This window comes from Leptinotarsa decemlineata, unplaced genomic scaffold, assembly GCF_025532065.1.
Source record: "Leptinotarsa decemlineata unplaced genomic scaffold, Ldec_3_MD MMD2_tig00026316_RagTag_RagTag, whole genome shotgun sequence".
Classification (NCBI taxonomy): Eukaryota; Metazoa; Arthropoda; class Insecta; order Coleoptera; family Chrysomelidae; genus Leptinotarsa; species Leptinotarsa decemlineata.
In genome coordinates this window covers 2,233,219-2,257,714 of record NW_027412685.1, presented here as the reverse complement: position 1 = coordinate 2,257,714, position 24,496 = coordinate 2,233,219, and the positions used below count along the sequence as shown (strand labels likewise).

General features: G+C 34.6%; 2 protein-coding genes across 2 annotated transcripts; both read left to right on the top strand.

Annotated features, from left to right (window-relative positions):
* The first annotated feature begins 5,820 nt into the window (after positions 1-5,820).
* LOC141485339 (uncharacterized) lies at positions 5,821-9,259 on the top strand. The gene is made up of 2 exons (XM_074181831.1): positions 5,821-8,313; positions 9,045-9,259. Exons 1-2 carry the CDS (start codon positions 8,037-8,039, stop codon positions 9,245-9,247), a joined length of 480 nt encoding a protein of 159 aa, XP_074037932.1. The 5' UTR covers positions 5,821-8,036; the 3' UTR covers positions 9,248-9,259.
* Positions 9,260-9,318: 59 nt separating this feature from the next.
* LOC141485328 (uncharacterized) lies at positions 9,319-9,843 on the top strand. Its single transcript, XM_074181821.1, has one exon. The coding sequence runs from the start codon at positions 9,319-9,321 to the stop codon at positions 9,841-9,843; it is 525 nt and encodes a 174-aa protein (XP_074037922.1).
* Positions 9,844-24,496: the final 14,653 nt, after the last annotated feature.

The window sequence follows — 24,496 nt, the reverse complement described above, 5'->3', positions numbered from 1 at the left end:
AAATCCAAGATAGAGTAAAACAAAACAAAACCGAAGGGTGATGTTCACGTGATCGCCCAGTGTCATATGGAAAGGGCAGCGTTCATTGGTGAATTCGCCTTCTTGATACTAGTACCAGCACAGGGTTGTAATCAGTCGTTTGTGTGGCGTGCGTTATAGTATATTGTTCAACATTGTTTTCCAAGATGTCCAGTACAGACATTGACACTATGAGCTATCCTCTGAGTCCAGCCAGGAAAAGATCCAAAAAAAGACATTTGAGTGTTGAGATGAAAGAAGTGATTTTAAATGTGTTCAAGAAAGAGATGGAAGAAATTGAGACATCGACTGTCGACGAAGTCGTATCGAAAGTTTCCGATAAAATTGGAGTGTGTTGCGCTTCGATTCACAATGTTTTACGGGAATATAAACAAAATCATACATTTTCCAAACAGAATACAAATCAGAATCGTCAAATCATTATAAAATCAATAGATGATGCTGATAAACATACAATCAGGAGGAAAGTGCATGGGTACTTTTTCAGAAATGAAATATCCACGATAGACAAAGTACTCACAGAAATAAATGAAGATGTTTTATTGCCAAGTTTTAAGTGGTCAACATTCCATAAAGTATCGAAACATTTGAATTTTGTATGGAAAAAACGAGGGCGCAATAGTTTATTATTGGATAGAGAGGAAATTGTGTTATGGAGAAGAGAGTATTTGACCAAAATTGAATATTATAGGGAACAACAGAGAACAATTTATTATATGGATGAATCCTGGGTTAATGCTGGTCATACTATCCCTAAAGTATGGGTCGATGAAACTGTGACCTCATCTAGGAGGGCCTTTCTAGATGGATTATCGACCGGATTAACAAATCCATCAGGTTAACTTATATTTATATTGAGACCTGCCTCAATCTCAATATATAAAAAGTAACCCTCGTATTTTTTTTATTTACCTACATACCTCTTCATAATTTCAGGTAAAGGAAAACGGCAGTGAGAATGGGTTTGTTGCTGAAGGGCTGTGGTGTTTCGAGTCGAAAAAACTGGAGATTATCACGAAGAAATGAACGGTGAATCTTTCGAACAGTAGTTTTCCAAAGTTCTACCCCATCTGGAGGATAATGCTGTGATTGTAATGGACAATGCACCTTATCATTCGCGACGGTTAGAGAAGATTCCGACAACGTCTTCAAAGAAGGTTGAAATCCAAAATTGGCTGCGATCAAAGAATATTAGCTTTGAAGACTCAATGCTAAGAGTACAGCTACTAAAAATTGTCAAGGAGCGCCAGCTTGAATATCAAAAATATATAGTCGATGAGATGGATGGCAGCAGGCCAAAACAAAATTGTCCTTCGCCTGCCTCCATACCACTGCGAGCTCAATCCCATCGAGTTAATATGGGCGGATGTGAAGAATTTTGTAGGTCAGCATAACACCACGTTCAAATTTGCAGATCTCAAAGTACTTTTTGATGAGGCTTTGAAAAGAGTCACAGCGGAGAAATGGGAGAAATGTGTTCGGCATGTGATATCGGAAGTCGAGACAAAGATGTGGAAGCTTGATAACATAAAAGAGGCATAAATCGAGCCACTGATAATTCAGATTGGTGAGGATGACACTATTGATGAAGAGACAAATTCATCCATCAATAAAGAAATAATTACGTCACTTTTCATATAATGCTTGAGTGCGCTGTGAAAAATCCAATGAAAATCTTTTTATATTACACATATCTGTATTTTTCCTGTTAAACTGCAAAACTTGTACATTTCACTAGTTATTATAAAAAAGTTTTCCTGAGTATGATATAGCATTTGCGATCAACAAGATGTTGGTTCTGAATACGACCCTGGCCAATTCTTGGGATTTTCAATATCATGTGCGTAGGGAATGTCAATGTTTACATCCACTCTATCTTGGATTTGAATTTGCTTTAGATAGAACCGAATCATGTAGGCCCTCATTTAAACAAAATAAAATTTTGAGTTTCCCAGCAAGTTATATCTATGGTTGTTTGGTCTATACGTGGAAAAATATGATTGACTACGAGTCCAATCCGCAGTGTCATCGATATCCCACAATTTAATTAAAATTTAACAACATAGGACTTCAAGCTATGAAAAGCCTCCCTTTTGGCCGGAGCAAGACTTTTCAATTGTCTACGTACTCTCTAAAAAAATTCTCTGATATCAAAAAGTTCAAAACTAACCTCAAAGAGTTTTTAATTGATTGGACCATTTATTCAGTGGAAGACTTCTATAAAAGTGACCGTACATAATGTGTGTATTATTTATATGTATTTGAATGTATATTGTATATAATAAAATGTTTTTTACTTGATGTAACTTCGTTATATTTTATTCTGCATATTCTATTATTATTATTATCATCACTTTAAAATATATACGAAATATACCATTTGCATCGCGAAGAACTCCTTTGAAGGTTCAGATTCACAAGACCAAGAAAAACATTGAATTGAACAGATACATGTAGCCGTTTGATTATAAATGAATCCAAAACATAAATCTAATGGATACGTTCACTTTTTTAGTATATTGATGAAGAAAGAGAAACTGAATATATATTGAATAAATTTCACCTATCTATCATCACATATGATGCAAAATGGATGGTGACTTTGTACATGTGAAAAGTTGGAAATATAACAAATTGTCACCATCAACATAAACGAATAATTATTGTTATTCACTGATTGTGTCGAGGGCTTATGAAGAAGACCCGGAAAAAATAGCAGGGTTTTATGAATTTTGTGTGAAGCTTTTGACAAAATTCAACTGCTATAGAGATTAAAGTCACACAATATTGTTTGCACCGTAAATTTGGACCGTGGGCCTAGGGAAATATTTTCCAAATAAACATTCTACGAATAATTCTACGATACGGATCTGTCAAAAAGTTATTGTCGAAAGACAGATGTTGAACTGTAAAGATAGTGTGTCAATTGGACCTCCAGATTATACCATGTATGCATTACCGCAGTGGTAGAATGCCCTAAATCATATTCAAACATTTATGCCGTGAAATTATCTATGAAATAAAATATTTTTGGTGTTTCATTTCCATTTCACTTGTATTCAAAGTTCCGAAGAATTATTTGAAAAAACAGCCACAAAATAGTATTGAATGGGTCATGTTCACCTTTCAATTGTGTAATAATTTTCGTTACCTACTTGTGGTTGTAAAGCTCTTGTTTTTTTATTGCTATCTACTCATTGAACTGAAATAAAAAGCGAAAATATCATTCATGCCTTCATCAATTTATAAAAAATATATGAGTAATGTGTCGACATTCACTCGGTTGACTGTTCGTAACAATAATAATGTAGATAGGTTTTGTTACTGATGCGTTACGTAAAACAATAAAATTATTTTCCCGACCTTACAAACCATTATTAATGTAGTGAGAATGAATATACGCCAAAGTTATGTCACGACTCTTGAATTCTTTTGTAAACGCGTTGTCAGGTAATTAACATAATTACTCTCGTGATTTTCATAGCGATTTTCTAATATCCTGGGATATACCAACTCTCGAATATGTTTTGTTGCTTATTTACATTCATTGAAAATCGGCAGATACTTGATGAAAATCCATAACTAACGTATTCTAACAACACTTTATTAAGACACGCCCGAGGAAGCCATTGTACGGCGAAACACGTGTTGCGTTTTTCTGAAACTGTCTAGTAAAAATCACACAATAAAGTTTTTTTAGAATACGTTCATTGAAAATGATTTTTTTTCAATATTAATTGGTGATTCAAGATAGTTGATACTATTTTCTTTGAACTTGATAATCATTGAAGAAGCATGCTTTTTACAATAATTATGATGTTTTAACAATCTTTCAAAAATTAGGAATTGTCAGTCGTTTGGTTCACATAATAACACTTGGGCTGAAAAATCCCGGGCCTAAGAGAGAAGACGCGTTTTTTTTTGTTCAAATTCACTTCATTCATTTACGAGCCACACAATCATTCCAGCGCCGTTCCAACATTTCAGTACCACTTTTGTAGAACGATTTATCTTTGGCCTCAAAATAGGCCTCGGTTTCAGCAACAACCTCTCCATTCGATCGAAATTTTTTACAGGTGAGCATTTTTTGAGGTCTGCAAATAGCCAGTGGTCGCTGAGTGCCAAATCTGATGAATATGGAAGCCATTTTATGCAATTTTGCCATCGTTTTCATTGACGTGTGACACAGTGCATTGTCTTAATGAAGCAGTACTTTCTTTTTCTTCAAATGAGGTCGTTTTTTCCGGAATAATATTCACTGTTTACGGTATTTCCCTTCTCGAAATAGTCGATGAATATCACACCACGCATATCCCAAAATACCGAGGCCATAACTTTTCCAACCGATTGTTTTGCTTTCGGGCGCTTTGAACGAAGTTCACCAGTTGCTCTTCACTCAGATGAAGATAGTTTTGTGAAGTACATCACTTCACCATGTTCCATGCGTTGTCACACATAGACAAAAAAATTCCGGTTCGCTATGTTTAAACATAAGCAAAGGCTGTTCAAAAACATGAAGATGTTCTTGTTTTTGGTCGAATGTTAGATTTAGAAGGTATGTTTTTATCATTCCCTCTGTATATAGATTTTCTATTTAGTTTATGTGATGTCTGATAATATTTTTAGTTGAATCAAGTTTGTTAGTAAGAAAATTTTGATTAGAGATGGCAAATAAATAGAATAGAAGTCAGTAAGACTTTATTTGATAATAAAATTATATCCATCCCATATTTAAAATAGTGGCGACCGTGACAGGACTAAGTTATTGATGATGGATATTATCCAGAAAGAAAGACAGCAGCTGCGAAGACATTTTCGCAATACTAGCAGCGGCCTAGATGTAGCCTTGGGTACGAAGCAAACGGGTAAGGCACAAATACTATCACTCTTGAGACAATTGGAAGACAAGAGTGATCGAATATTCACTATTGATGAGAACTTCAAGGAGCAGTTATTTTCCGGAAAGTTCAACGATGCCGAAGTTCAACAAGAGTTCGATGATATGGAGTTTTATAGAGCTGAAATAATCAAATATAAATCTGAATGCGAAATTCGATTGGCAGATAACTAAATGCCAGCAGATTGTGGAACCAGTTCACACATTTCTTATGGTGAAAAAATTAATCGAAAATTCCGATTGCCAAAGTTAGAGCTGACCAAATTCGACGGAAATGTAAAAAGCTGGATCGGGTTCTGGGGACAGTTTAAAAAGATAGACCAGGATGAAGATATCGATTTAGAAGACAAGTTTCAGTATTTGGTGCAGACAATGGAACAGGGATCACCAGCACGAGAACTTGTGGAAAATTTTCCTCCATCCGGCACAAACTACAAAAAAAGCACTTGACCAGTTGAAAGTACGGTTCGCTAGAGACGAATTTCTGATTGAGGTTTATGTGAGAGAGTTGCTGAACCTATTTCTTCAACAGGTAAACAAAAATAAGACAGGTATGTCATTATCATCTTCATACGATAGTTTGGAGACTCAATTACAAGCGTTAGAGTCATTAGGTGAGACAACTGAAAAGTATGCTGCAATGCTTTTCCCATTGGTTGAATCCGCACTTCCGAGTGAGTTACTCAAGATTTGGTAAAGACATCGTAGTTCGAAGGTGAAAATACATAGTAGAAATAAAAGAGATACTTTTGCTTCTGATAACTATCTTACAATGTTGTTAGATTTCTTGAGAACCGAGGTGGATTCAGAAGAAAGAATAAATTTGGCAAAAATAAGTTTTGAAATTGAAAAGGAGCAGCCGAAACATAATAGTAAGGGAAAACGTTTACTGCAAGGTGAGCCTGAACTATATTCTGCTGCAGCATTGCATATTCCTCCAAAGGTAAGAAACCAAACTGTATATCTTGTGATAATAGTACCCATGCAAGTCAAGATTGTTTTGCTGCACAAAAACTTTTTTGGAAGCAAGTTGTGGAAAATAATCATATCAGCAAAAATTGCAAAGCTTTTGTAAGATGTTTAATGTGCGCACGGAAACATTTTCCAATAATGTGCTGTGATTTAGATTTAAAAAAGGTTCAACCAGATGAAAATTCCAAACAATAATTGGAAAATGTTTTGACAAGTAATTTTTCAACTGACACACTCTTACAAACTGTTATTGTCAAAGTGACAAATAATTGTAAACATTAACTTGTCAGGGCTTTGCTGGATTCCGGTTCTCAAAGATCATATATTTCATCGAAATGTGCAAAAGATTTGAATTTCAAGCCATCAGGAAAGGAAAATATTATAGAAGATGTTTTTGGTGGTTTTCAATCGTCTCCTAATCTCCATAATATATACGATATCGCAATGAGTGACATTAAAAATTACTTCACTTGCAAATTATCAGTATTGGAACAGAAAAAGATATTATAAACATTATTTTATGTGATATCAGTATACATAATCCTCCACAAAAAATTGAATTGGTGCTAGGGGCAGATATTTTTGAAAATTTAATTACAGGGTATATTGAAACTTTGAATAATAGACTTGTTGCCATAGAAACGCATCTTGAATGGACTATAATGGGACAACAAGTTCATAATACAAGTAACAATCTTATTTTTTCCGGTTTTACTGATTTTTCTATTGCTGATTTGTGGGAATTAGATGTTTTGGGTATAAAAAAGCCCGCAAATACCACACCAGAAGAAATTATTGATTTTAAAACGAAAAAGTATTTTAAAGAAACGATTTTGCAGACAGATGATGGTAGATATCAAGTAAATCTTCCTTGGAAAGAAGGTCATTCAAAACTTTCTAACAATAAAGAAATAGCTAAAGCAAGATTATTGTCTTCAACAAAAAAGTTAATCAGTTTTTGAAGATTATAGTAAGGTTTTTGCAGAATGGGAATCATTAGGTATTATAGAAGAAGTTAGGGAAGATTCAATTAATAGGCCTCGCGCCGTTATTAAAGAAAATAGTATTACTACTAAAATTAGGCTGCTATTCGACGCATCAACAAAGAATAATAACGGAAATTCACTAAATACATGTTTGGAAAAAGGTCCCAATCTGTTAGAATTGATTCCTTCATTGAATAGGACTAATAGGAGTTACATCTGATATAGAAAAAGCTTTTTTGCAAATAGATGTTAATCCTAATGAAAGGGACAATTTGAGGTTTCTTTGGTGGAAAGATGAATCAAAAACCGAAAAGAAAATCTTCAGGCACTGTCGGGTAGTTTTTGGTTTGCGACCTAACCCTTTTTTGTTAGGTGCAACTATCAATCATCATTTGTGTAGGGCATCAATTCATTTGAAAAACACTGCTGATAAATTGAAAACATCGTTTTACGTTGACAACTGTGTCACTAGTGTCAATAATATTGAAGAATTGGACACTTTTATTAGTCAATCAGAGTTATTGTCGACTGGAAAATTCAATCCCATACAATGGGTATATAATTCATCGGATAATTATGCTGGCGATTTTTTTAATGAAAGAAATGTGTCTCTTTTAGGTATTTCATGGTATTCTAAAAGAGATGTTCTATACTGTGATTTCTCCAGTCTCATTGATTTGAATATTACACCTAAAACGAAACGAGGTTTATTATCAATAGCTCAAAAGATCTTTGATCCCATTGGTTCCACATGTCCAGTAACGTTGATTCCGAAACTGTTATTACAGTTAACATGAACACTAAAAATTGATTGGGATGGAGAATTACCTAGTGACACAATCGATAAATTTGAAGAGTGGATGAAACAATTACGTTTTCCTAATGTATATAAAATCCCTAGATCTTAATAATTTAAATCATTTCATTCAGGAAAATGTTTTTATTCATGTATTTTGCGATGCCAGCAAAGCGGCATATGCATCATATGTATTTTTAAGAACAGAAACAGATAAGGAAGTCGTTCTACAACTCATTCAGGCTGAATCTAGAATAGCACCAAAAACACCACAATACCAAGGCTTGAGTTAATAAGTACAGTCATTGGAGTAAGATTATGTCAATCTATTAAGAGAGTGGAAGAGATGAAACACTTGAAAACATATTATTGGAGTGATTCCATGGAAGCCCTAACATGGATAAAAACAAAAGGGTCCTGGAATACTTTTGTGGGGAATCGCGTGAAAGAAATAAATTCGTGCAGTGATATTGATGATTGGTATCATGTACCAGGGGACCAAAATCTGGCAGATATTGCATCACGAGGATGCACTGCCAATATACTGATTGAATTAAAGTGGTGGGAAGGTCCTCAGTGGTTAAAACATAGTCCAGAAAATTGGCCCCATACAGAAATAATTTGTTCAACGGAGGATATAAATACTGAACAGTGAAAAATGATTTCTGTTAACTTCGCACAAAATGAAAATGTTTCCAGACATTTCGTACTTCTTTAAATAAACGAAAATTGTAAAAATGATGGGTTATATTTTGAGATTTTATAATAATTCTTTAAAGAAAAATCAAATCAAAACTGGCGAATAACTTTCAATGAAAAGGAAATGGCAGAACTTTGTATTTTAAAACTTATACGTAGGGAAAGTTTTGGTTTGGATAAGAAATCGATTGGAAATCTTCATTCAATGATAGACAGAAACAATAGTATACGTGTACAAACTAAACTTATACTGGGTGATGACCGTAATGATTTCAAGTATCCTGTTGTTTCACCATATAAACATGATATTGGTAGAAAATTGATCGAGGAACAACATAAAATACATCTTCACGCAGGGGCTCAAACACTTCTAGGAATACTTCGTGAAAGATGTTGGATACTGAAGTGAAGAAAGTTTGTTAAAATGTTATAGAAAAATATGTCCAGTGCAAACAATTCAGAAGTAAATGCATGAATACACCTTTTGCTCCACTACCGAAAGATAGGATAAACAATGTGTCCGCTTTTGAGATAACGGGAGTAGATTTAGCTGGACCATTGTACTTGAAAGAGGGAGAGAAGTCCTGGATCGTACTGTTTACCTGTAAAGTATATCGAGCAGTGCATCTGGAACTGGTGAAATCTTTATCAACAGACGCATTTTCATCATCACTGAGGCGATTTATAGCGAGAAGAGGAAGAGTTTCGGTTATATATTCTGACAACGGGACAAATTTTATTGGAGCAAAAAATTATTTGAAGAAGATAGACTGGAATAAAGTTATGGACTACTCTACAGTTAGAAAAATCAAATGGCATCAGAATCCTCCAACAGCCGCTTGGTGGGGCGGTTGGTGAGAACGCATGGTCAGAGTAATTTAGGAATTCGTAGAAACTTAGGGAAAGCAACTTTAACATATGAAGAATTGATGACGACTTTATGCGATTGTGAAGCCATAATCAATGCAAAGCCTTCAACTTATATTTCGGATGAAGATAATTTAAAACCTCTCAGCCCTTCTATGTTTATTTCGGATATATCTACCAGTGAAACTCCAGATTTCGATATCATAGACAGACATCATTTAGTGAAACGACATAGATACCTGCAAAAGATAAGAGATGGACTCCGAAACCGACTCAGAAAGGAGTATCTAGCCGAACTCGTACATACTGGTCAAAGGAAAATAGGTAGTTCAAAAATTGGAGATGTTGTTCTTGTCAGCAGCAACAATGTGAAGCGAATAAACTGGCCTATAGGAAAAGTATTGGAAATTTATCCTGGAAATGATGGCATACCCAGGATAGCGAAAATAAAAGTGAACAGTGGGGAACTTATTCGACCATTTCAGCGTTTACATCCTTTAGAAGTTACGACAGAACAGGACTGTAAGAATTTTCTTCAAATTGAAAAGAAAATGATTGAAGTCAATGGTAAAACTAATGGGGACTAGATAATAGAGGAGCAAGACATCAAAGAGAAAATTGAAGAGATAGTCACAAAAAGGGGGGGAAAAGTCAGAGATCCGCTTCATTATGGTTTCGAGTGAAATTTATAATGTTATTTTGAAATTTCTCTTTAGTTTTTTATTTCAATTTCAAAATGGGGGAGAATGTTAAGATATAAAATTTATGTTTTTATCATTTCCTCTGTATAAAGATTTTCTATTTAGTTTATGTGATGTCTGATAATATTTTTAGTTGAATCAAGTTTGTTACTAGGAAGATTTTGATTAGAGTTGTCAAATAAATAGAATTTGAAAACGTCAGTAAGACTTTATTTGATAATAAAATTATATCCATCCCATATTTAATATGGACAGTGAGCTCGCGCGGCACCCAGTTTGAACACAGATTTCTCATAGTCAAAAGCTCATGCATTATAAAACCAACATATTCTCTTGATATCTTCACAATGTCAGCTAACACTAACTTGTGGATTTTTTTAAGTTTTCTGGTGTTACTCCTCATTTGTACGTCCACTGCGTTGTGCATCATCGGTGTCTCTATGACCATGTTTGAAGTCAGAAAAGCAACATTTAATTGTTGTTTCTGATGAACCGGAGTCCTTATGACACTTTTCAAGCCATTGCTTCGTTTGAACGGTATTTTTCCCATCAAGAAGTATTGTAAAATTGAAACACAAAATTGTTTTTGATCCATTGTTTTGAAAATAATAAAAGTAGTGTCACGCTTAGCACAATAACTAACAAAGTTATAAGTGGAATACAATGAAATTTCCACAGCTCTCTGTTGAAGGCTAGTACTAACTAAAAAAGCGCTGAATGCAATAAGGCAAGCGCCATCTATATGTTAGCCCCGAGACTGTTCAGTCCTTGTAGTATATGTCATATTGGATGAAGTAGATTTCATAAATGTTTGATATAACTTCAATATCTTTTGGAGAAAAAATATTTTTGCTTTCTTCTTCTCCATCTCTACAGGAAAAATGTGGGGAAACTTCCGAAGAAGAAAAGAAAGCAATTTAATTCAAAATAAACTATTAACAAAGATGTATCGATCTTGCATGGAAGTTTATCTCTGTCTAGAACTGGAAGAAAACAAACTACTTCCACTTGAACGTTGGAATTCACTTTAGCTCGAATTCACTTCCTCTCCGAATGAACAAATATCTGTCAGAGTGAAAGATCATATTTCATTCACATACGATTCTCTCCGATATTTTTTTCCTTGAAAACTCATACCTGATCAGTCAAAAATAAACCAACATCTAGTTCCAAATACAAAATACAACATATACCTACTATGATAACCCACCTACCAAAATAAGACACCAAAACCATACCTTGACAATAATATCAAAAAAAAACAACGAAAAAAGAAAAAAAGAATATATGAAATTAGTTCAATAGTATCTGTGTAAATATTACAATACAAAATTGTTGTTCTAATATTAATGATAATTATATATATATATATATATATATATATATATATATATATATATATATATATGGATAAGTACTCTTTGATCATTCCCATATTGATTTCAATTTAAGAGCCACCGGTAGACAGCTGTTTCAGCCTATTGGGCATCGTCAGTACCGGGCAGGCGGTCCTCGATTGAAGACAAAATGAGAAAAAACCAAGAAAGTACTTGATAAAAATAGCTGCGTAAACGCAAGCGAAACATAAGTGGAACCACCTATTGGTGTGACACCCAAGTCAACTTGCCAAGTTTTTATGTCAGTGTTGGTGGTTTGACCAATCAACCGACAACTGCGGTAGCAGAAATTTGGGAAGCTAACCTGAAATGCCATCGGAAAACGAATCCACATGTTTCTAGAAATGATATGAAATCTAGAAAAGTTAAAGCAGTCAAGCTGCTGGAAAATAATTCCATGAAAATCAAAAAATAAATGGATAAGTACTCTTTGATCATTCCCATATTGATTTCAATTTAAGAGTATACAGCTGTTTCAGCCTATACAACCCTTGCCCGGTACTGACGATGCCCAATAGGCTGAAACAGCTGTATACCGGTGGCTCTTAAATTGAAATCAATATGGGAATGATCAAAGAGTACTTATCCATTTATTTTTTGATTTTCATGGAATTATTTTCCAGCAGCTTGACTGCATTAACCTTTCCAGATTTTATATATATATATATATATATATATATATATATATATATATATATATATATATATATATATATATATATATAAATTACAATGTAGGTTTTCACGGATGGTAGAATATGATGTGTTGTTTTTCCGGGTGTTCATCCGTTGTGTACTATTCGATAGTCCACGTTTCGCCATTCATCTCAGATGTCATTATCAAGACGAGTTACTGCTTCGCTTCGAGAGGTGTATATATATGTATATATATATATATATATATATATATATATATATATATATATATATATACATATATATATGTATATATAAACAGAAGTTAATATCGGACATAGCACTCATGAAAGTGGCAAACCATAGACACATGTTTCGGGCTTTTGGCCCATCATCAGTATGGTGCAGCCAAGTGTAAGGATGGGCAACACTTGGTTACCAAAAGATAGAAATACAAATGCACGGAGCCACCAACAGGAGCCAACCGCACACTTGTGGTTTCAGTTGATAGATCTCGTGTTCACAAGAAAACTATCAAAATCACCACGGAGGCAGCTATAGATACCTGCGTGACATCCGGGTCCAGGAAATTATACAAATATGAAAGTTATTGAGTGTCTTGATATATAAACAGAAGATAATATCGGACATAGCACTCATGAAAGTGGCAAACCATAGACACGTGTTTCGGGCTTTTGGCCCATCACGAGATCTATCAACTGAAACCACAAGTGTGCGGTTGGCTCCTGTTGGTGGCTCCGTGCATTTGTATTTCTATCTTTTGGTAACCAAGTGTTGCCCATCCCTTACACTTGGCTGCACCATACTGATGATGGGCCAAAAGCCCGAAACACGTGTCTATGGTTTGCCACTTTCATGAGTGCTATGTCCGATATTAACTTCTGTTTATATATCAAGACACTCAATAACTTTCATATTTGTATATGTATATATATATATATATATATATATATATATATATATATATATATATATATATATATATATATAAAATATATATTTGGTATTTGATCCGTGTATGTGATATTATCTCTAATTTCACCGACGTTTCGACAACATCTCATTTGTCATTATCTAGGTGTGCTGTTACGTGTTCAGAAATTTGTTGATCCTGCTCAACTCACTTCTTACTATACTGGTAAAATGGTATTCGTTACATGTTCAGAGATAGAGTATCCATAAACTCTCTACTATTAGAATATTAAACCTAGATAATGACAAATGAGATTTTGTCGAAATGTCGGTGAAATTAGAGATAATATCACATACACGGATCAAATACACGGAAAAACCAGTTCAGCATATTCCTATCCGTGAAAACTTCAGATTTAATATATATATATATATATATATATATATATATATATATATATATATATATTACTGTTGTATCCTATACTATATAAATATAGTATCACTTACCCCGCACCGTGGGGTAAGTGATCATTGGATCCGAGAATCATGTGACCTGAGCAAACGCAGTGAGCCAAGAAAGACAGTCTTCTGCATCTGTGCGGCTAAGATTATTATTATCATTATTATTTCTCATCAAAATTGCAAAAAACACATGTCTGCATTTTCAAAGTTGAGAGTGGTTCAAGTGAGACGATAATATAAAATCTTTAAGAAAACATTTTCAATAACGTGTACTTTTCATTTATGTATTTCTCATATATCTTCAGAACCAAAAAATCAGAATCGATTTCCTGGTCTTACTAAATAGTTCTCTAACTCGTGAAATCCCCGTTCCATAAGGAATTTTAAGATTGTTATGGTGTCACGTTGATAAAGTACCTAGTCATGGAAACCCTGACTATATGTTTTTTGAATCAGTTGAAATCTAAAAATCAACATTTTAACAAGACACACTGTTAACTTCATGAACTACCACTCACGATTTGATCTCCACAAACTGAAAACATCGAATAGAAGCCAGCCAGCACAAGATGTCATAAAAACGGGAAAATGAAATGGATAAAGAAATTGCAAAAACTGGAATATAGCAAGAGGGACAACGCCAATATATACCTTAATCAACAAAAAAAATGGAGATCAAATAGTGACTTGTAGTTTGTCAAATTATTATGGATCTTCATCAAGTAACGGCCGAATCAATCAAAAAAAAAAACACTGTTAACATTTTCGAGCAAACAAGGTATTTATTCAATATAATTACAATTCAATTAAGTTTCCTACAACAGAACAAAAACACGGTAGGTATTCACAAAAAACGCTTCATTGTGAGATTTTAACTAAACAGTTTTACAAAAACGCAATACGTGTTTCGCCATATAATGGAATCTTCAGCGTGTTTTTACACGCGTGTTGCATTTTTATAAAACTGTTTAGTGTTTTTTGATAAATGTATGGATTTGCATCCAGTATCGGCCGATTCCATCAAATAACAAAATACTGTATCTCCATTCGTGTTTCGCTAATTTACTGAACCAGTTTTAGTCATCCCCTGATGATGATAACTTAGTCAGGGATACGCGCATGAAGAGACAGTATTTTCTTCTAGTGAAGGAAATATGTTTCCAATAAATTTATTTCACGACGGAGTTTAAATTTACCCCTTGTCAAACATTTCATTATTTTCCGTTTTGAATGAGGATGAACTAAGTAAGGTTTCTGCCATCGACCAATATTATATTTTTCATTATTGGGATAGCTGCTCGTCGTTTATTATGATTTAGTTTCTCAATGTTTTGTCGAAAGGTTAGCATCTTCAGGATGTTGAGACCGTGAGAACCATGAGAGCTCATCCAATTCAGCATCAACCTCTACAGGAAGGAGATAAAAACGCTTTATAGAATACCGAAACGTTTATAAATAAAGCACATTTTTGGTGCCTGCGCAACGCCTTCAAGAAGAGTTGAAGAAAAGTGATTGTATTGAAAAAATATCCCTGTGTACGATCCACAGAGGTATTCTTCCACATTTTGACGATTTTTTCCATTATTTAGAATCTTCAATCGTATCGAGTTGAAGAAGTTGTAACAAAAATTTTCAGGCCGAACACTCTTCGCCCGTTCTACGGCCAATTGATCTCGTTACGCTAGTTGCACACACACCGATTTTGGACGGCCAGTATAAAATCGGCCGATATTTTATTGGTAGCGGGTGCTTGCAGTCTCACCGAATTTCTACCGGTCACCGTAATTAGCACGCGCAATACCAAAAGCAAGTTAATACGTAGTAACTACAATTTCACCGAGCAGTCGAAACTGGAATGGTCGGTAAAAACCGGTGACTATGCAAGAGTGTATTTAGCCACGTTCGCCACCACTTTCCGGTACTGCCGGCGATACAGTGGCAGTGGACGGCTGCCACATGTGAACCACATGTGGGAACGAGACCTGGTGACGACGCCGATCACCGGTCGGCGTGTGTGCCAGGTCCCGTACCCACATGTGTTTCACTATTGGGATTTGGACGACCGGTATAAAATCGGCCGTCCAAAATCGGTGTGTGTGGAATTAGCCTAACGAGTGTAGTTGAAGGACTCACGTACAACCTTTTTAAAATATTTTCAAAGTTTTTCGTTTTTTTGGTCTTATTGTTTCAAGATGAACATTGAACAAATCTAGTTCCGTTTAAGAGCACCCTACATTCTAGGATATGAGAAGTAAAATTTACTACCGTGGTGATGTACAGAGAAAACTATAGGCAAGAATTGCTGAGGAAATGAATGAAATGACAAACTGTTGGAAGTTGATTTTCAGAAGTATCTTAACTTCAATGTAGATATGTTGTGAAATTATTTGATTGAAAATTTTTGTTCAATGTTAATGAGTTATTATTAAATACCACTCACGTTAAGGGTACCGCTAAGCGTTCTTTTGGTAATATAACTTCTCCGAAATTTTACAATTTCGGAGAAGAAATGTATTGTATTGTCCTGAAACTCATTCGATAGTAATTAAAAAACTTGACAGTTTCCCCCTGGAGCTTGGTATGTAAATGGTGAAACGCATCAAGGCGACACCTTTCTCCAAGAATCGGATGGATCCAGTATTTTTGTGTTTTTATGCCTTCCATTTCTTTACATAGTAGAGAATATCTAATAGTTATATTAATTTCTCCACATTCATTTCAATAGCCCGTAGCTGGAGACATTCAACTGGTAACTGACGTCCGAACGACGGCTATTACAATGGACGGTCTTTCGGTTCTATTGCCGGCAGTCTGTTATTCGGTCCTATAACTGCCGAATACGGTTCCAATAGACGGCTAGGCTTAAATCAACGTCAAATATTATAAATAAAATGTAAATATAAAAAAAAACATTGCAACAAAAGAAAAACATAATAGCTATTTATGATATGAGTGTTAAAAGGTTTTACTCTCTGAGTGAACAAAATAAAACTTACTTTCAACAAAAATATCATACAAAGTTACAACTGTCCTGTTTTCATAACGAAATGAATTATTTCTATAAAAACACATTTTTACATCTCTTCACAGGTAACTATTTTCATGTTATCGCATTTGCTATGAAGTGGCCGTGTCAGGTGACGCCGAATCACCTGGTTACCAACAGACAGTATTGTTTACTTGCTGGTCAAAAAAAAATCGTGTTGAAAATTCTTTAAATACTAGTGTAAAAAATATGAAAGTTGTAAAAAAAAGGCATTTATGCTTTTGAACGTCAAAGCAAAGATACTATTTACTACCACTTTTTATTTGGCCCTTCAATTGACTATCATGATAGAGAAATCCCAAGATCAAGATATTCAGTTTTATCATCTCAACGACAGATCACTTATTTTGATAACGACAATAATAACAACGAGACAAATATATACACTATATACCCAGGTATACTCTATTTTTCACCTTTGTTATCAAATATGACCAATATTGGGGTCTTTTCGATGAAAAATGAATTTGTTGTCCTCTCGCCAATTTGCAAGGTTGAATACACGGATACATACTAATGCTTTTTTCATTCGAATGTAACGTTACTTCCATTTCTAATAAAGTCTTACGTCCTTTCAATTATAAGAAATCCCCATTAATTCGAGGGTCAAAGCAACATTCGGTGTTTAGCAATTATACAGTCTTATTACATATTATACCCTTCTGTAACAGACAAGTTTACGATCAAATGCTCGCGTGAAAAGGTCATTTTTGCATTTACGTTCACAGAATATTTATTGAACGTTTCTTTGAACTTCATGTTTCATTCAATTCGGATATAGCTTAATAGGTGGTTATGAATTTAAAGATTTCAGAGAAATAAGTATATTGCCAACTTTGTCGAAAGTTCTAGAGAAAGCTATGGAAACACAATTAAGTACGATTTGTTACTAAACATGTTACATTATATAGGTTTTTCAGAAAATTCACGATTGCTAATAGGCAATTATCTTAAGAATAGGCAGCAAAAAGTTGTTCTCGAAGATGAGAGCTCTGAATATTTGAAACTCAAGTCAGGTGTGCCGCAGGGATCTATAGTAGGACCTCTTCTGTTTACTATATACTCCTCACTCCTCTCATTTGGTGACTGAAATAAAAACCTGCAATATTCATTTATACGCTGATGATACCCAACTTTACTAGAGTTTCCTTCCGCATATGGTGGATGATGCATGCAATATTATTAATAATGATCTTGGGGCCTTCGCAAAAGCTGTCGAAAATCAAAAGTTGCGTTGTTTGGAAGTAGACTTCAGCGTAAAAAAGTGGAGGACTCTATCAATATTACGGTAAATAATAAGAAGCGGAAATGATATATAATATAATAATCGACATTTGTTACGCATTAAAGTTAAAAAATCATTATGTGAAACGCTAGTTTTATCAGCCTTAAATTATGTTGACATTAATTCAACAACACTCTATAAAAAAAGATACAGAAACTGCAAAACTCATGTCTGAAAATAATCTACAGTATTTGAAGAGGACAAAGAGTTTCTCATAAATTGAAAGAAATCGGGTGGTTGAATGTGGATAATAGAAGAAAACATCATGCTGTTGTTCTCTACTATAAAATAATTAGAAAACAAGTTCCCTCTTACTTACATAAGAAAATAACTTACCGTACAGATGTACATAATCTGACTAATTGAAATGAAGACCTACTGACTGTACCTCCCTTTAGAACGGAATAATTTAGACGGTCATTTGGCTACCAAATCTATTCTCTGTGCAATCCGGTTCTAAATATTATAAGACCACAAAATGCTCACAAATTCAGATAATTTCACAAAGAACATCTTCTTGAATCTCAAATTTTATTAGAATGTTTTTTTTTAGTTTTTAGCGAAATATGTTCTTTTTTTTTCTTGTATCATTACACAGGTTTGTTGGGGTTAAGTGGAAGAATATTTTCTGTCGTGTTTACACAACAGAAAATAAACTTCGCCCTTCATTTCCATATATGAACCTTGATTTCTAATATTTATTGTATTCTTCTGAATGTGGAATATTTTTATGTACTTCTCCTCCTTTACGATTCGTGATAAAACATCAAAATAAAACTTTTGCTGCTCGTCATTCATCAAAAATTTTGTGAATATGATAGTTTGAGATATAAAATGATCATCCCCATAAAATAAGATATTTATGCCGATATTGACATCAATATCACTTTTACACAAGACGTCGAAGAACCCCAATTATTTCGAAAATTCAAAAGTTTAATCGCCTTCCTTGAAATTCATGGTAACTAGTATAAATACAAAGAAACACTCAAGGCATAATTCAGAGAAGCATTATTTACACCAGCATTTTCCACAACTAGCAGAAGAGGCATCATTGAATGTCGTCTGGGGTCATCAAATTTGTCTTCCCTTGATATTTTTGTACAAATAACGTGAACCAACAAATATAACCTGGAAAGTGAAATACATAACAAAATCTGGAGAAAGTGATCTGATAGATCACTCACCAATTAAAGTAATTGGGTCGATTAAGAAGCTGAATTTATGAAAAATGAGAAATGAAAGTTTCTATGTTTTTTACCACTTTCATTTTGTAACTAACGTTTCTGCAGTTTCGTCCTATGAGGACATTTTCAAACTATTACAATAAACTGAAAATTAATTGATAATATCAGTCCTTTTCGTTAACCAGCTATCGCACCCCTACGAACGATAACTCTCACAAGTCGAAACTTGTGCGAGCTAAGGACAAACGAGGCCTTGCCTCTTAACGTGTGATTCCTAACACGGGTTGGACATACATTGAAAGCTGTCGAAATTTCAAAAGAAGCGATATATGGTCTACTTTGGCTTGATGTAATATAGCTAAAGTGTGAAGCTTACATTCGTTGTACGGTATGTTGAAGAACATATCTAATGAACAACTTGTTGAGACGTTTTCCTAGTTCCCTTACCAGACTGTTTATATACGAAATTACCAGTCTTATAGGGTTATCTGGGCTAATTTTGGTTGGTGGAAATGTGAGCTACAATATACCCTCGTGTGTTAAGTAGAGGGTCGACCACCTTGAAGTCATAATGGAGATCTTTCTTATGAAAGTGACGTAACACTATTTTTCATGATGCAATATTTTTGAAAAATTTAAAAACATTTCGTCACAATCAGTGAAACAGAAACTTTACGTGGAAAGTTCCTATATAATATCAAATCATATAAATAATAATATTACCAAATGCAATGCCAAACATTAATCTCATTCCTCTTCTACATAGCGATATTCGTTATTTGATTACGAAATAAAACCGTAAATACCTCAACGTAGTTGTTCTGCTCCGTGCTCAGTGAAAGATTTTATAACGATAGTAACTTAATGGAAACGAAACACTAAACACTAGACCCTTTAGGTTCTCTCCGTAGCTTGTAAGATTTGCTCTGTATTGACTTTATATAATGATTCGAACCGATTTCGGCAACTTCCTGATGCTGGACAAAAAAGTTTATCTAAAACCTGTCTTCTGTGAAAGATTTTCGATATAATTCAATATCCATATTGGTGTATGGCAGGATTTAGAAGTAATCTTCCAAAAATCGTTTCTCTCTTTTTGACTGAAAAAGGTTTCAGATAAGAATTGGTGATACCTTATTTTTGTCACTGAAAAATGAAATATGTCATGGCACAACCTGGATTTTGTATACTATTCTCTGTCGCAATGAATAGTTTAGCTGAGGGCACCAATTAACAAAAAATCGAGATCGAAGCTTGTCTTTGCAACTGATCGCCTTCGGGAGCCTCGTTTATCTTTGATATTCATAGATTGAGTAGTTTGTCGATATCATAGATGGCATCTTCGTAGGGAAAGATGTCATCGACTCCACCAGCATGCTTGTCTTTTTGGGGACAGTTCAGTGGTTCAGTCTAGCACCACTGATGGGACCTGGTGGCTCGAAACAACCCTGTCTGGTGTTGGTTCATCTAGATACCTACTTAATGACTTTCACTAGCGTTCACGCATGAACTAATCAAAAATTCAAACATTATGAAACAAAAATTCCAATTCATTGAATGGACATTCTTAATCTCTGTCCATCCAACAAACAAAGTAACCCAAACAATGATAGATGCGTGATCAAAGAATGATCACTACGTACATTTGCCTCTATTGGGTGAAATAAACAAGCCTCCTTACGCTGGCCAATCATCTTTAACTGCAATCGGCTGGTGGAATTTATTATTTCAGGTATATCGCTAATGGGTTGGAGTGGTGTAGTGGTGAGTTAAGCTTTAACGCCTATGGAGTGTACATACCTACTGATACGGCTGAAGAAACTGCTAATTTGTGTTCCTATACTCCACCTTAAAAAAATGTCTATACCCAGCTGCATATTATTAAAAAAAAACTTGTTGTTTCTTAGTGCGACTCTGTACAAGCAGCCTTGTATGGGATTTCACATGCACTATGCATGATAATGTTTTTGGAACACTCTATTACTCAGATGGACAAAGTATAGACATTAGATACATTAGAAAACAATTCATTTCTATTTGGCTATTTAGTAAATGTCACAAATTCTTGAATCTAATAATTTTCATCGACATTGGGAGCCGAAATTCGATTAGAGTTTCTGACAAAACAGGTAGATTTTGAAAAAACAACAACAGGTAATTTATGTTAATTATTCACATTCTTCGAAAATAAGTTTAACAGTGGTGAGTAAATAATTTCTTGTTGGTCGTTTAAAACAAATTTGAATGTTTGTTTTTGTTGATTTCCAGAGATTGCAGCAGGTTTGCTTTTTGTTCTTTATTTTCTGTACGTGATGTGCCGAAGTGCATGTTAAAATCGTGATTATTCTCTGAAAGATGGCAAGCACAGGGGAAATTGGTTTTCTTGAATTCAAAACTTCTTTCACTGTCGGAGATTTTCGTTTTGAAATTACTTGAAGCCTTTTTTATTGTTACGTTTTTCCCTGTGGGTTGACCAATAATTGACTACACTGAACAATAATCAGAGTTAACTTTATTTCACTTCGAATACAACAAACACTTCAACTATTATTCGAATGTATATCGCCTTACTAGATCTCTCCACGTGCCGCACTGTAATTTCCACTTTACTGTCTCGATGGGCGAGTGGATGGCGCTTTTATAAGGCAATCGAATGCGCTGGAACATTCCTCGGAATTTCATCGAAGTCGGTGGAATATTCGCCGGGAAATGTCGGTCAAGATTTACAACATAACATACACTTTTGGGCACGATCCGCTATGTTATTGTTCTTTTTTGTTGATAGTCTTTTCAATTTATTTTTACATTTTCCTTTATATGTGAGTGTTATGCAGGTGTTAATGTTATTTTGAATGTAGGGGTACACTGGGTTAATGGCTTGTTTGCAAAGTTTTTTGTCAAGGATGTGAAGAATCATGTTAGAGTTGAAGTTGTTCACTGCAATTTGTTTTATTGCAGGTGATTAGAATGTTTATTGATAATTGTGTTTATTAGTTTATAGATATTTGCGAAATCACGTTTATTGTTGAGTTCTATTCATTCATTTATTTGATTATTCATTGAGAAAATACATCCAACAGGTGATGAGACCCAATTACAAGAGTACATAATACAAAATGAACAGCTTATATTAGTCCTGAAAAACAAAAATTAAAACATAAAACGAAATTTTTATCAGCATTACATACCATGTAACATTAAATCAGTTATGTAGTGCATTATATATTGCTTTCCTAAACTGAGATAAGGTTAAGAAGAATATATCGATATTTTGTAGACTATTGTAGCTTCTACACATAGATGTCAAAGGACAGTGAAAGTGGTGTTGTGAGTTAGGTACGTCGATGTAAAAAGTTATCTGTGACCTGGAAGTTATACGAGGAACGTTTAAATTCAATGATGAAAGTAAAGTAGAAGAGTCGATTTGATTACGTATGATTTTGTACATAAAAATCAAGTCGTTAATTTGGCATCGTGATATATAGTTGAACTCTTCTAAGAGTATATCTTGTAATTTTGAGGTCCAAAAAGTAAATCGAACCATTGGTTTTCAGTTCTATAGTGAATTTTATGTTTACGTGAATGAAGTTGATGTATTGCAAAAATTACTGTTATTGTCGATGTGTTCCTATGGAACAGGCTATACCATCGTCAACATACCGATACCAATAAATACATTTTTGGAGAATGTGATGATGCTGAATAGTTTTTTGAAATTGTTCATAAACAAATTTCAGCATGGTGGAGCCTCGTAATGACAAGCTTCGGTTTAAATGAAAACACCATACCCTTGCCTGTCATGTGAACCTACGACTTTGTAAGTACGTGTGGTAGATACCCAAGAGGGAAACAACAACTAACCCAGTTAATGATGTGCAGAAAGCTGAAGTAAAACCATCAGACACGTGAGCCAGACATTAATTTATGCTTTTCATATAAGGTCAGGTGGGGCAAGTGCGATTTTGGGGAAAGTGCATCCAACGACCCTGAAAAATTAATTTCTAAAGTTTAGGGTGCGCCATCTATGGATTTTAATTGAAACGTTCATACCTCATCGTTAGGAATCGATAAAACGCGGAAACAGTGCGTGTCACTTCGGCAAAACCTGTTGGAACGCCAACGTGAATTGTAATATCCTTGTGTCAATTGGATTATTTCGTTCTGATAATTGATTTCTATGTTGTCGTTGGGTAAGTATAAAAGTGTTTTTATGTAATAGTGTTCGCTTTTGGTATAATTCAATGGGGGCATGTTGGTTTTTTAGAGATTAAGCTAAGAACAGAAATTCACTTAGGTGTGCACTTCCCCCTGCAAAATTTGATATTGGGAAAAGTGCGCATTTGTCGTAAGGGGGAAGTGCACATGGACTGTGCTCTTACCCCATTACATTTTCTTTATTTTATTTTGTAGTTTTTTTACAAAATGCCACGAGTTCACGTGAAAACTTCACAGCGAGGACAATCGTACACCCAAGAAACCTTGATACGTGCCGTGGAAGAAATTCGTAATGGTGTAATAAGACCAAAACGAGCTGCAGCGTTATACAGAATTCCATTATCAACCATTCGAGATCACCTAAAAGGAAGACGTGGAACGAAAAGTTCATCATTTGGTAGACCGCCTGCACTTCCAGAAGAACATGAACGAAAATTCGCAAATTGTTTAAAACAAATGGAGGCGTAGGGATTTGGCTTGAGCCGGTTGGAGTTGCTTGATATTGCAATACAATATGTTGACAAAAATAATTTAAAAACACCATTTAAATTCAACAAGCCTGGAGAAGACTGGTTTATTAACTTTAAAAAGCGGCATTCACTATCGATAAAAAAACCTCAGAGTATCGAATATGCACGGAAAAATATGACAGATCCTTTTATTATATATCTCTACTTCAACCTGCTTTAACAAACGCTTCAAGATCTCGAGTTAATGAATCGGCCAGATAAAATCTGGAATCTGGACGAGTGAAGTTTATGTCTTGATCCCAGCAAAACTAAAGTAGTGGGTGGAATTGGAAAGACTGCTTCAAGAACTGTGAGCAGTCCTGGAAGGGAGAATACAACCATATTGGCAGCTGTAAATGCTGCAGGAAAAAAGCACCGCCATTGATATTATTTAAAGCAAAAAATCTTTGGAATTTTTGGATTCCCGAAAATGAAATTTTTCCCGGTACCGCTCATGGCGCTACCAAAAACGGATGGATGGAAGCTGATGTTTTTTACAATTAGCAATTAGCAAAAACACTACTTTCAACAATGGGCGCGGAAAGACCTCAACTACTGATATACGATGGCCACAGCACACATGTGACTGAGAAAGTGATCGAACTTGCCATTCAAGAAAATATTACAATTCTTAAATTGCCCTCACATACGTCCCATTTATTACAACCGCTAGATCTATCAGTGTTTAAACCTTTGAAAGATAAATGGGACGCAAAATTAGTTACATGGCAGAGACACAATATAGGTGTTGAGGTACCAAAGGCTACATTTTCCACCATAGTCCAAAGCTCATGGCTAGAACTCCTTACGGAAACAATCTCAAATGGTTTTAAAAAGGCAGGTATTTTCCCGTACAATCCGAACGT

Coding starts and splice junctions, on each gene's coding strand:
- LOC141485339 (XM_074181831.1), top strand. CDS start 8,037: ATGAAACACTTGAAAACATATTATTGGAGTGATTCCATGGAAGCCCTA. Junction 8,314..9,044: donor GCCCCATACAGAAATAATTT/GTTCAACGGAGG, acceptor CTTTATCAACAG/ACGCATTTTCATCATCACTG.
- LOC141485328 (XM_074181821.1), top strand. CDS start 9,319: ATGACGACTTTATGCGATTGTGAAGCCATAATCAATGCAAAGCCTTCA.